Here is a 16,656-nt window from a genome sequence, read left to right as displayed (position 1 = left end):
CGTTTCTACTTTCCTAATAAAAACAAGGAAAACAAATCAACAAGTGTGAGTCATAAAGAAGGGCTGGGGTGATGGTCCAAAGCAAAGGTTCTCAAGGTGTGGTCTGGGGACCCTTGGGAGGTCCCTGAGACCCTTTCAGGGATGTCCCCAAGGTCAAAACTATTTTCATAATAATATTAAGATGTTATTTGCCTTTTTAATTTTCATTATCTCGAAAGCATACAGTGGAGTTTTCCAGAGGCTGTGTGACATGTGATTACATCATCTGACAGCATTGTTAATGGGATGGTGCTTGTGTATTCTTGTGTTACAAACTTTTTTTCAGTTTTAATTTCTAATATGGTAAATTGATATAAACCACATAAACAAAACCTCAATAATTTTTAAGAGTGTAAAAGGGTCTTGAAACCAAAATGTTTGAGACTCACCGATCTAGAGACCTCGGTGGGGAGGACAAAGCACTGTGCTCTAAAAGAGCCAGCCTGAGGGAAGGGGCAGATGGCTGGGACTGGAGCATGTGTAGGGTCCCTTCTTCTCCAGTGACCATTGGTCTTGCCTGACCCTCTGGGTATAACTGGTGTCTGGGTCAAAGTCATGTGGAGGAAGGAGGGTCAAATGTCCCTGCCCAATTACTACCTATACTTGTAGGGCCTCAGAGGTCTTCCTAGCTGCACTTTTTCCCTGGACCCTCAGACTGAATAGTGAACCTAGTGACCCCCCAGGCCCAAGGAGGTGGTTCTTGGAAGCAGAGCTAGGATGTGGGAGGTCTGTCTGAGGGGTGACATAAAAGGAGGGGACTCCTTTCCCCCACCACGCTTTCTCCCCTTTCTCATAAGGAAAAGTCAGAGAGACTAAAATAGCTGCCCCTTCCGCTGCATCTGGTCGCCATGGCAACACAAATCCGAAGGCACAGGGCACTCCCCTATCAGTTAGGTACTACCGCTCTGCGCTAGCAGCCTCTGCCGATGTGCCCTCCGTTTCTGTGGGCTCATACAACCCCCTCCCTGGGCTCCTAACTGGGCCTTGGGTGGGGAGACCTGCTAAGTCTCCTACGGGCTCCCCCAGTCTCCTCTGCCTCCAGTCAGACTCTGAGAGGGTGTGATGTGGCAGAATGGCCAGCAGAGGGAGCAGACAGCCTTGAGGAGCCGAAAGAGAGCGGGCAGCGCAGAGGTGCGGAGGTGGCCGCAGTCTCCAGAATTTAGAGATGAAGGAGAACGGAGGTTCTCAGGGAACATGCTTCAGCCCCAGGGCTCCTTTGTAACCTTGTGAACACACGCTGCACCCAAAGCCTGAGCCACCTGCTCCTCTCTTTTGTGCTTCATAGACTCCCTCACCTTCCGCGTAGGGCCCGCGACCCCAACTCTGTCCCAACCCTGTTTCCATCAAACTCCAACTCTGTCCCAACCCCTTCACGTTCCATCCGATGGGTGAGGCCGGCAGATAAACCACAGGGTGGCGGAACGCTCAATCAGCACCAGCCAAAGTCGACGACCCAACCTTCAATATTATCTTTCTCGGACGAACTTTTAGTCGCCCCGGCCCCCTGCCTCCCCCGCCCCCCCGCATATATCTATCAATCTTTTTTCTGGTTCTGGTTCAGGGCCTCTTCGTGGGTAGTCGATCCAAGGATCCATGCCGGGATTTACTGCCCACCAGCAGCAGCGTGTTCAGCGGGGGGGCAGGGGGGGCAGGCAGTACAGGGTCCCTCAAGGGAGGGGGAGGATCCTGGGGGTCCTGGGGGTGCAATAAGCCCGGCACCCCCTCTCTCGCTTGCAGTTACCCCGCCTCATCTTCCAGAACGGCGAGAGGGAGGGAAATAGGAGGGAGGTGAGGGGCGAGCGGGAAGAGCGGCGGCGCGCCAGCAGCTTGAGCGAGAAAAAGTTTTTGCAAAAAGAAAAAAAAAGTTTGCGCTTCTCGCGGGTGGTCCCGGCTCGCGGCCCGGCGGGCTGGGCCGGCGGGAGGGCTGGGGGCCAGGTTAGGGCGGTGGGGGTGGCACTGAGGCTGCGCTGCCGTGGCCCTGTCCGCCCCCCCTCCCCACCGCACACCCCCAGCCCAGACTCCAGACCTGGACCGCGCATCCCGAGCCCTGCGCCCAGACGGAGGTGAGAAGGGGGGCGCGCGGGGGACCACCTGGGAGCGGTGGGGGAGGGGGCTTGAGGGGATGCTCTGCTTGCGAGGGACTCTGCCCAGCCAAGAGGGAGACCTGGGGCCCAGAGGCAAAATGGGGGTGGGAGAGCCTGGGGTGAGATCTTAGAAAGTTTGGAGAATTTTTTCATTTGTGTCTCCGTTTCTCTGTATCTTTTTTTCTTCTGACAGTCTGTGTGTCTCTGTCTCAGGCAACCGTGGATCTCTTTGTCTGTCTCTGCCTCTCCCATACATTAGAAACATCTCACTTCCATGAGGTTGGGATGAAGAGGCTGGAGGGACGGCTAGCTGGAGGTCTGCGTGGTAGAGGGAACTCCAGGTGTGTCTCTGAGCGCCGGGCAGGAAGACGTCAGTGTTTCTGAAAGGAGGGGACAGCTAAGGAGAGAGCCCTAGGTGGGGTGGAGATGGGTGTGTGTGAGGCGACAGAACCACCGGGGGGCGGCTAGGCTTGAACCCCTGACCTGTCTTGTGACAGATGTGCTTTCGGGTGCATGTGTTTTGAGGAAGAGGAGTGCCTTCTGGACTAGGAGGGTGGCTGGAGGGGCCAGTGTCTAGTTTAGGCCCTAGAAAGACTCCCCAGGGAATTTGGACTCCTGAGTCCCAAGGGCTGTGGGCAGGGTGCTAAGGAGGAGCTGAGGAGACCTTGTCTTGACCCTCTGACCTCAGGACCACCAGGGCAGCTGGGGCCAGCCGCAGGGAGACCCCTACTGGGACTGGGCGGGACCACTGGCCGCTGCCTGCTTGTGCATCCCTGTTGGCCCCCCTCCCAAACGGGAGCTGGGGACCGAGGCCCCTCCTCTGGCTCAGACCACCCTGCCTGCCCTTGCTCCCCGCTCTGAAGCCTCTTTCAGGCCCCGTGACCCCGAAACAATCCGCCCTGGGCAGCTAGCTTTGGGGACAGGATTAGGGAAAGGGGATCCCATAGAGACCGGGGACTGAAGGTTTTAGGGGGCTGGAGAATTGGGGTCTTGATAGGATAGATCTTTACGGTCCAGTAGAGGGAGAAGGCGGGGCGATTTCCCGGGGGAGTTGTGAGGGCCGGAATTAGGGTGGTTTTCCCTAGGGGGGCGGGGTCCTGAGACCCCCCCCCCATTATCTCCCCGGCATCCCCTGCCAGGCAGCACAGACCCCGCCCTTGACGTCACTAAGGGGTTCCCGGGGGTCTGGAGGGGTTAACCCTTGGGAAGCCATCCGGGACACCCGGGAACCTGAGGTGTCCTGGCACCTCCTCCTCCCCATACACACCTTATTTTATTTACCCACTTTCTCTCCCTACAGTTTCGGCATTCTTCTTTCTTTTCCACGCCGCCACGGGGACCCCCACTCCCCAACAGTGCCCCCCCACCCCACCCCCGCGCCACTGCCAGCTTTCTGGATGCACTGAGGGGAGGAGGGAAGAATGTGTCCCGCCTCTCACCGCCCCCCTTCCTCCGACTCCACTGCGGCTCGCTCGACTGGGCTCCCGGGGCGGGCGGGGGAAGCGGAGCCGTCTGCAGCCAGAGCCTGCGGCGGCGACTTGGGTGGGCCGAGAAGGCACGGAGGCGGGGAAGGCGGGACCGGGAGAAGGGGGCGGGGCCGACTCCTGGGAGTTGGGGAGCGGGGGTGCGAGGGGGACTCTGGAAAATAGGGAGACACAGAAGATGATTCAGGGCTCCGGCAGGGGAACCCTGGAGCTCCCTGCCCCATCCTCGCTCTCACCCACACCCCAGGAAACGTAACTCAAGCTGGAAAAGTTGGCGAAATTTTTCTTCCACTAGTGTGAAGGGGAGACGTGGGTGGGCTGTGGCACGCGTGGGTGAGGAGGGATGTCGCCCCACTTCCAACTCTGCTCCCCTGCGGCTGGGCTGTGGGGCAGGACGATGAGAGTAGGCACGTTTGGGGGAGTCTCTTTAGTGTTTGGGGGGTCATTTGCGAGCCCCCGCCTCCTTCCCCTGGGTGAGTCATAGAAGGAGGCGGGAGAAGTGTCCCCCCATCCAGCTGCCAGCCAGCTGTGCCCCCCCACCCAACCTAGTGCCAGGGTCGAGTTGGGAGGTCTTGGATGCGGGACCCGGATCTCCGCTGGGAAAGGAGGAGTTAGGAAGGGTACAGCCCAGGCTGCGGGGTTCGGGCTGGATCATGGGGTCCGGGTTCCGCTCCCCATCTTACCCCGCCCTCACCCTAAATCCCAGCATCCCGGGATCACCCACCGCGCCGGCCGGCCCGCTCCCGGTCGTTCTCCACCCTACCCCGCCCCACCCCACCCTCAGTCCCGGGAAACCGGAAAACCCGGGGCGGAATAAAAACTGGAGTTTGAGGAGAAAAGCGGACAGCGGCAGCCTCTCCTCCTTCACTACTCCTCTCTAATGGATGATGGCTTCATTTCTTCATTCTCTCAAAGCCTTCCTTCATAGTCCTTCTCCTGTTCCCCAAAAACAGACCAAAAGAATTTAGGTGGGAGCCCAGATTCAAACCACCCCAGAATAACATCAGAAAAACATTCCATCCTTTCACCCAATAGACCCGGGAGGCTCCCCTCAGAAAACTTATCCCCTTCTACACACAGTTTTCTGCCATAGGGAGAAAAGGGCAGATCGTCGGTGATCTCTCCTGGCCCCAGCAGCTTCTGTCTGGGCTGTGGCGAGAGCGCCCTCTGCTGGACACTGGAGAGACTGTAGACGGGCTGTCCCCGGGCAGGAACAAATGAAGGAGAGGGAAAGGGGCTGAGGCAGAGGAGCCAGCCCAGGGCTTGAAGTCAGATGCTCCGCATGAGTTCCCCATCCCACCTGTCAAAGCTGGCCCGTGGCCTGAGCAAGAGGAAAGAGAGGGCCCATGGTATAAAGTCACTTGAAGCTCATATAAGCACAATTAGTCCACACCCCGCCCTCCTCCCACCACACACACAGACCACCCAGGCAAAGGTCCCACCCAGTTCCCACAGAGATCGCCAAGACTGCCTCTGCCTCTTTGGGACTTCTCTCCTCACCCTCTCCTTAGCTGAGTGATGCTCATTTCAACTCGATTTCCCACGGAAGATGTCTTGGAGGGGCTGAGGGCACAGGAAGCTCTGCCCTGGGTTCCATGCCTGAGGTAGTTATCTGACCTTCCCTGTCTCCCTCCTGCCTTTATGACTTGCAGATCTCCCTTCCCCTCCTGCAGTGTCCCCACACTCTCCTCTGAGACACCATGTTCAACTCGATGACCCCACCACCAGTCAGTAGCTATGGCGAGCCCTGCTGTCTCCGGCCCCTCCCCAGTCAGGGGGCCCCCAGCATGGGGACAGAAGGTCAGTGCATACACCAATCCCCGGGCCTTGAGGACTGGCAGATCTCTCACCCGGCCCCAGGGATCCCCCTTCCATCTCCTACCCTTTATGCCAGCTTCCCATCTACAGGAAGATTTGAGGCCCCATGTCACATGGGCTTGGAATATGGGATCAGGCCTTGCCTGGGGTTTCAAGGTGAGGCCTTATATGTCCTTCATTCCCATCCCCCATTCTAGTTGTCTCTCTTTGTAGGGCTGTCTGGTCTGCCCTTCTGCCACCAGGCCAACCTCATGTCCGGCCCCCACAGTTATGGGCCAACCAGAGAGACCAACAGCTGCACCGAGGGTGAGGCCTCAGGCAACATCTCTTCCCTTTCTGCCCCTCTGGGACTTGTCCTGAGGGAGAAAGTGGGAGGGCAAGGGATCTAACTGGGGACAGGAAATGCTTGGAGATGGGAGCAAGGGGTCACAGCATGATCAGGAGGTCACAGATGCTGTCAATAGGGCAAAGCAGAGTCAAGTGTCACTTACCTGCTGAGAGTCAAGACCCATGGGTCTGGGTGCATGAAGAGACATGCCCCTTTAGCATACCAATCTCCCCTGTTTCCTGCCCCAGCCCCACTCTTTCCTCCTCCCCGGAGTGCAGTCAAGTTGACAAAGAAGCGGGCACTCTCCATCTCACCTCTGTCGGACGCCAGCCTGGACCTGCAGACAGTTATCCGCACCTCGCCCAGCTCCCTCGTGGCCTTTATCAACTCACGCTGTGCATCTCCGGGAGGCTCCTACGGTCACCTCTCCATTGGCACCATGAGGTGCAGACAGCCCCGGCCTGAGAGCCCTCTAAACACCCTACCAAACCCCATTAAAAGCCTCAAGCCCTCCAAACCACCTGACCCTATTTGAATCTTGATCATTTCAAAGGCGTTGAAGCCCTCCTCAGTACTTCCCCAGGACTGCCTCAACCGCTTCCCATACCAAGACTTCCAGAACCCTCCATATAGCCCAAGAACCCCTGAGACTTTCTGAGATGATAGTCCTGAATAACTGCCTCCCCTCCTCCTCCTCCCCAGCCCGTCTCTGGGATTCCCACCCCAGATGAATCACCAAAAAGGGACCTCGCCTTCCTTCGGGGTCCAGCCCTGCGGTCCCCATGACCCCACCCACGGGGGGATGATGCCACATCCTCAGTCCCGGGGACCCCTCCCAATGTGCCAGGTGAGAGTCCTCTTATTGCCACCTGATGTCCCTCAGCTCAGCTCAGTGTGAGGGTGGTGGACTTTCTAGAGGGACGATGAAGGCAGAACAGGGGATATGAAAGTTTTCAGTACCAGAAAAATAAAGGGGGATGGGTGCTGGGGTTCGCTCCTGGGGGTTGAATCAGACTCTTCCAAATGAGATCCCCTTTCGCCCACCCCATTCACCAGTGCAGTCTGAGGAGGAAGTCTCTTCCAAACCCAGGGGTTTCAGCTGCTGGGGTGGGGTTGCTCAGGGCAGGAAGACCTGGCTGGGCTCCCTCTTCCTTCTTCCCACTTCTACCTTCAAAACTCTCACCTCTTCCCTTGGGGAAGCTGAAGTCTGAGCTGGACAGCCTGGTTAGCAAGTGCCCCGAGGAGGCCTTGGAAGGTGATATGTCCAGCCCCAACTCCACAGGCACACAGGTAAGGGGCGAGGGGGACTTTACCTCTGGAACCTGAGCAAAATGAAAGCTGCCACCCAAGTGACCTAGGACTGCCTCTCCTGCCCTAGGATCCCCTGCTGGGGATGCTGGATGGGCGGGAGGACCTGGAGAGAGAGGAGAAGCCTGAGCCTGAATCCGTGTATGAGACTGATTGCCGCTGGGACGGCTGCAGCCAGGAATTTGACTCCCAGGAGCAGCTAGTGCACGTGAGCCCCGGTTGGGGGGGGAGCAGGAATGCTGGCTGGAGCCTACAGGACATTCCCGTGGGATGTTGTGGAGTCAGGCTGAGGGCAGGAGGTCAGAGGATACTGAGGTCAGAGGTTGAGTGCCCTGGTGGGTAGGCAGAAACTCAGGAGTTGTGGCTTTGTTTTAGAAACTTGGAGGAACTGAGGATGTGGGCTATGATGTTCTTCCTGCCCCTTCTTCCCCCATGAGGCGGAGCCCTGGAGGAATAGGGTGGGGTGGAGAGGTCAAGGGAAGGTCTGTTCTGGGTCTTGGGGGCATGGAGGAACCTCGGAGAGCCTCTGTCTGCATCTTCTCTCTCAGCACATCAACAGCGAGCACATCCATGGGGAGCGGAAGGAGTTCGTGTGCCACTGGGGGGGCTGCTCCAGGGAGCTGAGGCCCTTCAAAGCCCAGTACATGCTGGTGGTCCACATGCGCAGACACACGGGCGAGAAGCCACACAAGTGCACGGTGAGGCACCCGCTTCCCGAGCTCAGGGTCCCCACCAAGGGGCTCCCCACCAACGCAGGGCCCCGTTATGACTTTCATGAGCCCTAGGCAATTTTGCCTCTATAGGCCCCTTCCTCCATAAACAATTATTAAAAAATAGTATTTTATGACTGTGTTGGTATAAAGATGAATATATTGATATTATATATTAGAACAGTTTCTTGGACCCAAAAGCTAATTTTTTCCCTTGATTTTAAAAGAAATTAAAATATTTTTGTGGGCCCTAGGCACTGTGCCTACTACTCTGCCTAATGGAGAAGCCCCGCATCAAGGACAGAAGACACCCCCAGGACAACCCCATCCTGAGATAGTCTAAGGCCCCCATGCAGGGGCCAGTGCCTCCAGCTACTTCTGTTCTCCCACCTCTTGCCTGCCCTTGTCCCCGAATTTGGGGAATTCTCCTGAAGCCCCAGTGCTCTCCCACCTCGAGTTATATTCTCTGATGATGTCCCTTTTGAGATTTAGGGTTCCTCTAATCTCCACATCCTTCTCTCTGAGAGCTGTCCTTTGACCCCCACATCCCTTAGTTTGAGGGGTGCCGGAAGTCATACTCACGCCTCGAAAATCTGAAGACGCACCTGCGGTCCCACACGGGTGAGAAGCCATACATGTGTGAGCACGAGGGCTGCAGCAAGGCCTTCAGCAACGCCAGCGATCGAGCCAAGCACCAGAATCGGACCCACTCCAATGAGGTGAATGCCCTGCCTGAGAGACCCTCCCCTCTTGAGAAGCCACCCACTGGGGAGACCCCCCCCCCAGGAAACCCCTTAGCCCAGCACCCACTCCACAGAGGTGAGTTCCCCCTGCGCATATAATTCACCGGGAGAAGGCCTTTCTGAAACCAAGAATTTCCACTTTCCACACACCCCTCTAACCAGCCGAAGGGCTAACCTAAAACAGACCCATTCGAACTAGAGGGACCCTGGTCCCTTCAGCCACTGTATTTATGAGGTCTCACAGACCTGGGCTCACCCCTCACCTTGCCCAGGCCTGGGCCGTCAGTTTTCCTAATCAACCTTGACCCTCTCATCTTTTACGCCATGGGCCCCAGTCTCCTGACTTCCTCGGGTGCTGTGATCCCCCCTTGCCCCTTGTCCTCACTCGATGCCACCCCTTCTTCCCATTCCTTCTGCATTCTCTGGCTTTGACCCCTGTGCCCGCCGTCTCCCTCCTCCACTCAACAGAAGCCATACGTGTGTAAGCTCCCTGGCTGCACCAAACGCTACACAGACCCCAGCTCGCTCCGAAAACACGTCAAGACGGTGCATGGTCCAGACGCCCACGTGACCAAGCGGCACCGAGGGGACGGCCCCCTGGCCCGGCCACCGTCCCTTTCCACAGTGGAGCCCAAGAGGGAGCGGGATGGAGGCCCCATCAGGGAGGAGAGCAGACTGGCCGTGCCAGAGGGGGCCATGGTGAGACAGCTGGGGCAACCCCCACCTCCATACCCCCGCCTGCCCTGCCGCCGTCTTTCTGGTCCCCTCACAGCCGTCCATCCCTCCTGTGGAAATTACTCTTCTGGGGCCAGTCTTCCAGTCTCCTGTCCCAGTCTTGCTCCTTGGGCTACCCAAAATCGAGGGATTTTAGTGCAATTAATTATTTAATTGGTTCACCGAATTCTTATATAGGACATATTGTATTGTTCTAAGCCTTTTACATGTATAATTTCATGTACTCCTCACAACAACTTCACAAGAAAGGAACGTACTCTCTCCACTGTCAGATGGAGAAACTCAGGCAGAGAGAAATTGCCCAAGGTCACAGCACTAAGAGCCCGAATGGAGCCCAGGCCCTCTGTGCTCCAGCCCAGGCTCTTCTCATCAACATCACTCCTCCAGTTTGCCCCTGTCCCTCACCTGCCCAGCCCTCCCTACACCTGTGAGCCTCCCTCAGCCCCAGCGGTCACTGGGACACAGCCTTTAGCCCCTCACCAAGTTCAGGGAGCTGTGGGGAAGGGGGAAGGGGGCCACCCTCAGCCCTCATCTTCCCCACAGAAGCCACAGCCAAGCCCTGGGGCCCAGTCATCCTGCAGCAGTGACCACTCCCCAGCAGGCAGCGCAGCCAATACAGACAGCGGTGTGGAAATGACTGGAAATGCAGGGGGCAGCACTGAGGACCTGTCCAGCTTGGATGAGGGGCCTTGCATTGCTGGCACTGGCCTGTCCACTCTTCGCCGCCTTGAGAACCTCAGGCTGGACCAGCTACATCAACTCCGGCCAATAGGGCCCCGGGGCCTCAAACTGCCCAGCTTGACCCACACGGGTGAGACCTGGGTGTGGCAGGTGGTTGCTGGGCTGAGATCTGGACCTTCCCTGAGGCGGAAGGGAGGACTTCACCCTTCAGGGCTTCCATACAGCATTTTTGTACAATTAGAAAAAGGTCCCCCTTCCTTAAGACACTTTCCTTCCATCTATCAGAAAATTGTTGTGATATACAAAGTCTATGATATGAATGCTGTCCCCTAGGATCATGCAGTGTACAACCTGTACAACTGTTCACAGTGGCCCTGAATCCCTGGTGACACAGAAGCAGAGAGGGCATGGGAGAAGGAGGAGACAGAACTGAGTGGTTAGAGTTAAGGAGCCTGTCCCTGAGATTCCAGGACAAGGCTATCCCATGGGGGAGGCAGGGGTGACATTCAGGAGGCTCCCTGACCACCCTGCCTTTTCTCTCCGTCACTTGCAGGCAGCCCTGTGTCCCGCCGTCTGGGCCCCCCAGTTTCCCTTGACCGCCGCAGCAGCAGCTCCAGCAGCGTCAGCTCCGCCTATACTGTCAGCCGCCGCTCCTCCCTGGCCTCCCCTTTCCCCCCAGGCTCCCCACCAGAGAATGGGGCATCCTCTCTGCCTGGCCTCACGCCTGCCCAGCACTACCTGCTCCGGGCAAGATACGCTTCAGCCAGGGGAGGTGGTACCCCACCCACCGCAGCACCCAGCCTGGATCGGATGGGGGGTCTTCCTGCACCTCCCTGGAGAAGCCGAGCTGAGTATCCAGGATACAATCCCAATGTAGGGGTCACCCGGAGGGCCAGTGACCCAGCCCGGGCTGCTGACCGCCCTGCCCCAGCCAGAGTCCAGCGGTTCAAGAGCTTGGGCTGTGTCCACACACCCCCTACTGTGGCAGGGGGAGGACGGAACTTTGATCCCCAGCTCTCAACCTCTGTCTACTCACCACAGCCCCCCAGCATCACTGAGAATGTCACCATGGATACCAGAGGGCTACGGGAGGAACCAGAGGTTGGGACCTCCATGATGGGCAGTGGTCTGAATCCCTATATGGACTTCCCACCTGCTGATACTCTGGGATACGAGGGACCCGATGGGGCAGCGACTGAGCCTTATGGAGCTAGGGGTCCAGGCTCCCTGCCTCTTGGGCCTGGTCCACCCACCAACTACGGCCCCAATCCCTGTCCCCAGCAGGTCTCCTATCCTGACTCCACTCCAGAAACATGGGGTGAGTTTCCCTCCCACACTGGGCTGTACCCAGGCCCCAAGCCTCCAGTTGGAGCCTACAGCCAGTGTCCTCGTCTTGAACATTATGGACAAGTGCAGGTCAAGCCAGAACAGGGGTGTCCAGTGGGTTCTGACTCCACAGGACTGGCACCCTGCCTCAATGCCCACCCCAACGAGGGGCCTCCACGCCCACAGCCTCTGTTCTCTCACTACCCCCAGCCTCCCCCTCCCCAGTATCCCCAGGCAGGCCCCTATCTCCAGCCACCCCCTGATTATCTTCCTTCAGAATCCAGGCCTGGCCTGGATTTTGATTCCCCCGCTCATTCCACAGGACAGCTCAAGGCTCAGCTTGTGTGTAATTATGTCCAGTCTCAACAGGAGCTGCTGTGGGAGAGTGGGGGCAGGGGAGATCCCCCAGTCCAGGAATCTCTCTACCAGAGTCCCAAGTTTCTGGGGGGTTCTCAGCTTAGTCCGAGCCCTGCCAAGGCCCCAGTGGCCACCTATGGACCTGGCTTTGCACCTAACTTGCCCCATCACAAGTCAGGCTCCTATCCCACCCCTTCACCATGCCATGAAAATTTTGCAGTGGGGTCAAACAAGTCTTCCCATCGGGCAGCAGCACCACCCCGACTTCTGCCCCCACTGCCCACTTGCTATGGGCCCCTCAAGATGGGGGGCACCAACCCTAGCTGTGGCCATCCTGAGGTGGGCAGGTTGGGAGGGGGTCCTGCCTTGTACCCTCCTCCTGAAGGGCAGGTGTGTAACCCTCTGGACTCTCTTGATCTTAACAACACTCAGCTGGACTTTGTGGCTATTCTGGATGAGGCCCAGGGCCTGAGTCCTCCCCTTTCCCATGACCAGGGGGACAGCTCTGAACACACCCCACCTCCCTCTGGGCCCCCCAACATGGCTGTGGGCAACATGAGTGTCTTACTGGGATCCCTGCCAGGGGAGACACAATTCCTCAACTCTAGTGCCTAAAGAGTGGGGAATCCTGCCCACCACAGGGAAGTCAGGAGGAGGAGCCATAGCCCCCGGGATGCCCCAGGGATGGGAGGTATGGGAGGGGGGCTGTATACAGTCTGTATATGTGTGGGGGAGGAATTTGATAATGACACTTTCCTGATAATAAAGGAACTGCATCAGAAAGGGCCCTCCTTTATGTGTTATTACCTCGAGGACGGGGGTGACAGGGAACAAGAAGAGAAGCAGGAGTTAATCCACCCACCCTCCTCTCCGGAGAAGCTCCCTCACCACATCCCAACACCTCAGGTCAGACTCACAAAGATGGAGATGGTCATCCGGGAGACACAGGATTTAAAGGGATATCCTCAAAACAGAACACCCCACCGCTGCTACACCAAAGGGTACCCAAGAGAGAAGATCATCGGAAACACATTTTCTCTTCTTCCTGCCCCAGTCAGGGGAAGAGGCTGCTGAAGTCGGTGAGCATCAGCTGGACTAGCTGTCCGGGGTAGAGAGCATGGGCTGCTGGGTCAGATGTCTCCTGCTCTGGCCGAAACAGCGTTGGTCCAAACACAATTCCCAGGTTGTGGGGGGTCATGCGGTTCTTATCTGAGTGCGCTATCACCCTGTGGGCAAAGGCCAAGCGAAGGGGCTAAAGGCAGCAGCTCTGATGCTTCAAATAAATCCAGCCCTTCAAAGGTTTGAGTGGGGAAGAGTTCCCTCTGGGGTCCCTCCAAAGAAACCAAGGAGAGAGCCTCAAGAGGAATGCAGATGGGACCAGTGGGGGAACCTTCAAGATATCACTTGAAGATGAACCTAGGACACACCCGCCTCTTCCCAGCTTCAGAGACCTCCCCTAGAGTCTTCTCTGCTCACAGTTTGGGACGCTTTAATTCAGATGGCTATCCTTCCTCAGAAGTCACTGGCCAGGCCCAGCTCAGCCAGATAAGCCATTGCCACTGTCCCAGTGGGAGACAGAGAGGCAGAGGGAAGGGACACGTTAGATTTCCTTCATTTCTCTCACAGCATCCCTGGGCTTGTCCTGGGCCCCATTTCCCCATTTGATGCTAGCTGATCAGAAAGCTTTGATCCTGATAATATGTCCCCTGCACAGAGGTTGACTGTTTCTTCCATTTGCCTACAAAACTCAGGTGTTTTCCTACCTTCCCCACCTGAACAGAGTCCATGCTACAGGCCCCGCTCCACCCTCTCCCCACATAAACAAAGATGTGCCATCTTCCTGACCTGCACAAATGCTCCAGGAGGTACCGTAGAGTGTCATGGTTGGGCTTCGGCATCGAGCCTATTAACTCTTGTATTTGAGAGAGGCACTGCTCTGATTCGGAGAGCGCTAGAGAGATAGTGATGGGCAGGGCATGGGGGTAAGGTTAGGGAAGATGCTAGGGCAGAGTGGGTAAATTCCCTCCTCTTTCCCGTGCCCCTGGAAGACATTATTAATCTATCGCAGCTTTCTTTTTCACTGAGCCCAACTGTAGCCTTCGAATTCTTTTCAATTCAGCCCTCTAAACATTCACAAAAAAAACAATTGGAGTTGGCACATGAGTTAAAAGTTATTTTCCACCTCTGTGCTCAGGATGAGACAGAAGAGTGTAAGGGAACCTGTACTCGACTCTATCCTCTACCACTCATGCCTCCCCTGACCCCATATCAAGGGTGTCACCCAGAGCTCCCATCCCTTACCAAGGGCAGCACGGAACTGAGGCAGCAGCAGTGGGGGCACCAGAGGCTGGGGTAGCTCCCTGAGAAAAAGCTTCAGGGCTCCAGTGATCACATGAATGTCATCCCACTCAGCACTGTCCAAATCTAATCGGCCTTCTGGAAGGAGTAGGTACAGAGGGGTTCAGGGCCCGTGAAGGGCCAGAGGGAGCCAGAAACTGAAAGATCAGGAGTTTAGGAGAAGATCTAGTTAAGGCAGACCACAGGAATGCCTTTGGGGTCCACAGTGGGGCAAGACAGCAGAGGTGGGGATGGGGACAACCCTCCCAGGAGCAGAACAGGGGAGAACCCACGGGGAGTAGGGAGGACGTGGGGAACTTTTAAGGGTTTGGGGGGCCTTCCGTGTAAGTACCTTGTCCTGGCTGTTCTGGGAACACATACCTCCCATCGGAGGTGATCGCCCGCTCTGCAACAGGTATGAGAAGAGATCAAGAGCTAAGACGTGCAGTTCAGCCAGAAGACCTCCCTGTTCTGCCAGCTCCCTCACTCAGAACTGCCTGCGGTTCTGAGGCATGAAGTTCTTAGTACCTCCACTTGCCCACAAGCCTTCTCACCTCTGTCCACCAGGAATCGAAGTTTCTGGACCACTGCCAAGTTGCCGCTCACCCGGTAAATGCCATCCACATCTAGACCTAGGAGATGAGGCAGGGTGCAGATAAGGATTCCTGCTCTACAGTGTGTGTGGTGAGGGCTGGTGAGGGGTCAGAGCGTAGAGAGAAAAAGGGCAGAAGGGGAGGGAGGTGGGGAATTCTAGGACTTGGCCTGTTGGAAGGGGACATTCTGGGTCTCTGGGAAAATGACCTCTCTTATCCACAGCAGCAATGCAGAGCCGCACAAAGCTGGGCACCGTGTCCCCTTCCCGCTGGCACAGTGATTCCAACTGGCAACCGAACACCTGGTCTGGGGAGGCACAGAGTGAGTGGAAAGCCAGTGCAGCCATCACCCATGGAAGCTCTTCTCAGCACAGGCCTTCAACCCAAAGTTAGGCTGACTCTCCCGGCTGCTGATCCAGGCCTGGGCAAGGAGCTACACGCCCGCCCCCCAACAATCAGCAGTAGTGGGAAAGGCAGTGGTCTCAGAAGAGAAGAAGTTCTGGGAAGCTGTACTCTGAGACTCGCTAAAGTTTTCTTGCCCATGAAATGGGCTGACGCCCAGATCAGGAATGTACAAGTGCTTGCAAAACCACTAAAGCCTGCACGAAGTAAAAGGGTGCCAGCTGGCCCAGCCCTCCTCACCTCGGAGCAGACCCCGCTCCTGCAGGCTCTGCAAGGGCGGCCTCTTCGCGATAAGCCGCTTTAGTTTGTTTCGCACGCGGTTCTGCTCGGCTCCTTCCGGACTCCGACCTGTCGCAGGCAGGCGGGGTCAGAACTTGAGAGCAGCGGCGGCCTGGGAGCCCGGAGCCGCCCGAGGCCCCGCCCCCAGCCCCGCCCCTCACCGGAGCTCCGGCGGCCGCCGAGCCGCAGCAGGGGCTTGTACGCCGGCTCCGACTCCTCCTCCTCATCCTCCCCGGCGCTCAGCTCCCCCAGCTCCGCCGGGCCCGAGCCCGACAGACGCAGCTCCAAGGGGTTCTCCCGATCCTGGACCCGGAAGGGCGAGGTGGGCCGAGGCGGAGGTTGGACGAGAGAGGAGAGAAATCTGCACCCCCAGCTGGACGCCGGGAGACCCTAACCGGCTGCTGGGGTCGCAGGTCCCAGCCCCACCCCAGGGCTCTACACCGAGATCGCCCTGTCCCCCACTGCCCCCTGAATCCTACTGCTCCTCCGCCACTCCCTCTCCGCGCCCCGGCCCGAGCCTCTCCCCAGTCTCCGGCCCGCCCCCTCCCACCCGTCTCACCAGGCGCTCGATGACCGCGCGCAGCGCGCGGTGCCAGGCCCGCAGCTCGGTCTCCTGGTCTGACTGCAGCAGGAACTCGTGGCCAGGGACCGTGCGGATCTGAGCGGCCGGCGGGGAAAAGACTTGGGTCAGCGGAGAGGAGTATAAAAAGCAGGGGGCCGAGCAGGAGGCCCGTGCGGGAAGTGGGGGGCGCACCCCCGGTGGAGTGGGGCTTTGGGGCTGCGGGGGGGGGGCACTCACGTGCAGGACGTTGCGGCGGCTGGACAGGTGGCGGCCGTGGGCCAGGGCCGCTCCGCGCAGGTCCACGCTGCTTTCGGGTCGGCTACCCGCTGGTCCCTGGCAATTAGGGGAGAAACTGAGGCCTCCGCGTTGTTTCCCTCACCGCCTCTCTCTCACCCAGTGGACTGTGAGGAGATGGAGGCTGTCTCCTTCCTAACTCCTTACCTTCCTCCACACCGCCCTCCCACCTCCACCCCCACAGTTGGCCTGAGGCGGGGAGAAGTCGTGCCTGCACACCCCCCTTCTCCCCTGCCTCGCACTCACCCAGACCGAGGAGGGCGCGGGCGGCGGTGGCTGTCGGTAGAACATCAGGCTGTTACCCGCTAACACCACCCATGCTGGGCCCCAGTTCTTCCTGCAGGGGCGGAGGGGGCAGCGGTAGTAGTGCAAAGGTCACTGAGAATCGCACGGAGAGGGCGCTCTCCCAACACTCCGCTCTACCCCAGGGAATCCGACAGTCCAGGCCCCTGCAGTGTTCCGGGCTCTCCTCACCTGAGCTTGCGCCCCCCCTGGGCGATCTTGGTCATGTTGAGCAGACCCGACTTTTCCACCTCCTAGGAAGTGGAGGGAGGGGATCTAGTAAGTCACCCAGCG

At 58.0% G+C, this 16,656-nt stretch overlaps 2 protein-coding genes across 12 annotated transcripts in view; one reads left to right on the top strand and one right to left on the bottom strand.

The window, feature by feature from the left end:
- The first annotated feature begins 1,991 nt into the window (after positions 1 to 1,991).
- Positions 1,992 to 12,571, top strand: GLI1 (GLI family zinc finger 1). Of its 5 annotated transcripts, none has more exons than XM_014786656.2 (13): positions 1,992 to 2,102; positions 2,317 to 2,464; positions 5,281 to 5,407; positions 5,639 to 5,731; positions 6,002 to 6,197; positions 6,456 to 6,600; positions 6,954 to 7,043; positions 7,132 to 7,269; positions 7,610 to 7,759; positions 8,326 to 8,490; positions 8,983 to 9,213; positions 9,793 to 10,060; positions 10,484 to 12,571. In XM_014786656.2, the coding sequence occupies exons 3-13, from the start codon at positions 5,308 to 5,310 to the stop codon at positions 12,226 to 12,228; spliced, it is 3,321 nt and encodes a 1,106-aa protein (XP_014642142.1). In that variant the 5' UTR covers positions 1,992 to 2,102; positions 2,317 to 2,464; positions 5,281 to 5,307; the 3' UTR covers positions 12,229 to 12,571. The 5 variants fall into 5 exon arrangements, with proteins under 5 accessions (XP_014642142.1, XP_014642139.1, XP_014642141.1 ...); XM_014786653.2 differs by having other exon boundaries at positions 5,260 to 5,407; XM_014786655.2 differs by having other exon boundaries at positions 2,006 to 2,102; positions 2,337 to 2,464; positions 5,260 to 5,407.
- Positions 12,385 to 16,656, bottom strand: part of ARHGAP9 (Rho GTPase activating protein 9) — an 11,984-nt gene continuing 7,712 nt past the window's right edge. For 6 of the 7 annotated variants that reach the window (XM_087442132.1, XM_087442134.1, XM_087442133.1 and 3 more), the window contains 12 exons: positions 16,555 to 16,616; positions 16,327 to 16,417; positions 16,024 to 16,119; positions 15,784 to 15,882; positions 15,386 to 15,527; positions 15,186 to 15,293; positions 14,752 to 14,850; positions 14,505 to 14,582; positions 14,303 to 14,356; positions 13,915 to 14,049; positions 13,459 to 13,564; positions 12,385 to 12,839 (listed from right to left, as the gene is read on the bottom strand). In XM_087442132.1, the coding sequence (XP_087298258.1) occupies positions 12,668 to 12,839; positions 13,459 to 13,564; positions 13,915 to 14,049; positions 14,303 to 14,356; positions 14,505 to 14,582; positions 14,752 to 14,850; positions 15,186 to 15,293; positions 15,386 to 15,527; positions 15,784 to 15,882; positions 16,024 to 16,119; positions 16,327 to 16,417; positions 16,555 to 16,616 (1,242 nt within the window). In that variant the 3' untranslated portion in view covers positions 12,385 to 12,667. The remainder of the gene's footprint in view (positions 12,840 to 13,458; positions 13,565 to 13,914; positions 14,050 to 14,302; positions 14,357 to 14,504; positions 14,583 to 14,751; positions 14,851 to 15,185; positions 15,294 to 15,385; positions 15,528 to 15,783; positions 15,883 to 16,023; positions 16,120 to 16,326; positions 16,418 to 16,554; positions 16,617 to 16,656) is intronic. The other variant, XM_087442131.1, reaches the window with a different exon arrangement.

Source organism: Ceratotherium simum, chromosome 17, assembly GCF_057802395.1.
Source record: "Ceratotherium simum simum isolate JZ-2026a chromosome 17, ASM5780239v1, whole genome shotgun sequence".
NCBI classification, from domain to species: Eukaryota; Metazoa; Chordata; class Mammalia; order Perissodactyla; family Rhinocerotidae; genus Ceratotherium; species Ceratotherium simum.
The sequence above is the reverse complement of the archived record's forward strand: the minus strand, read 5'-3'. Positions and strand labels throughout refer to the sequence as shown.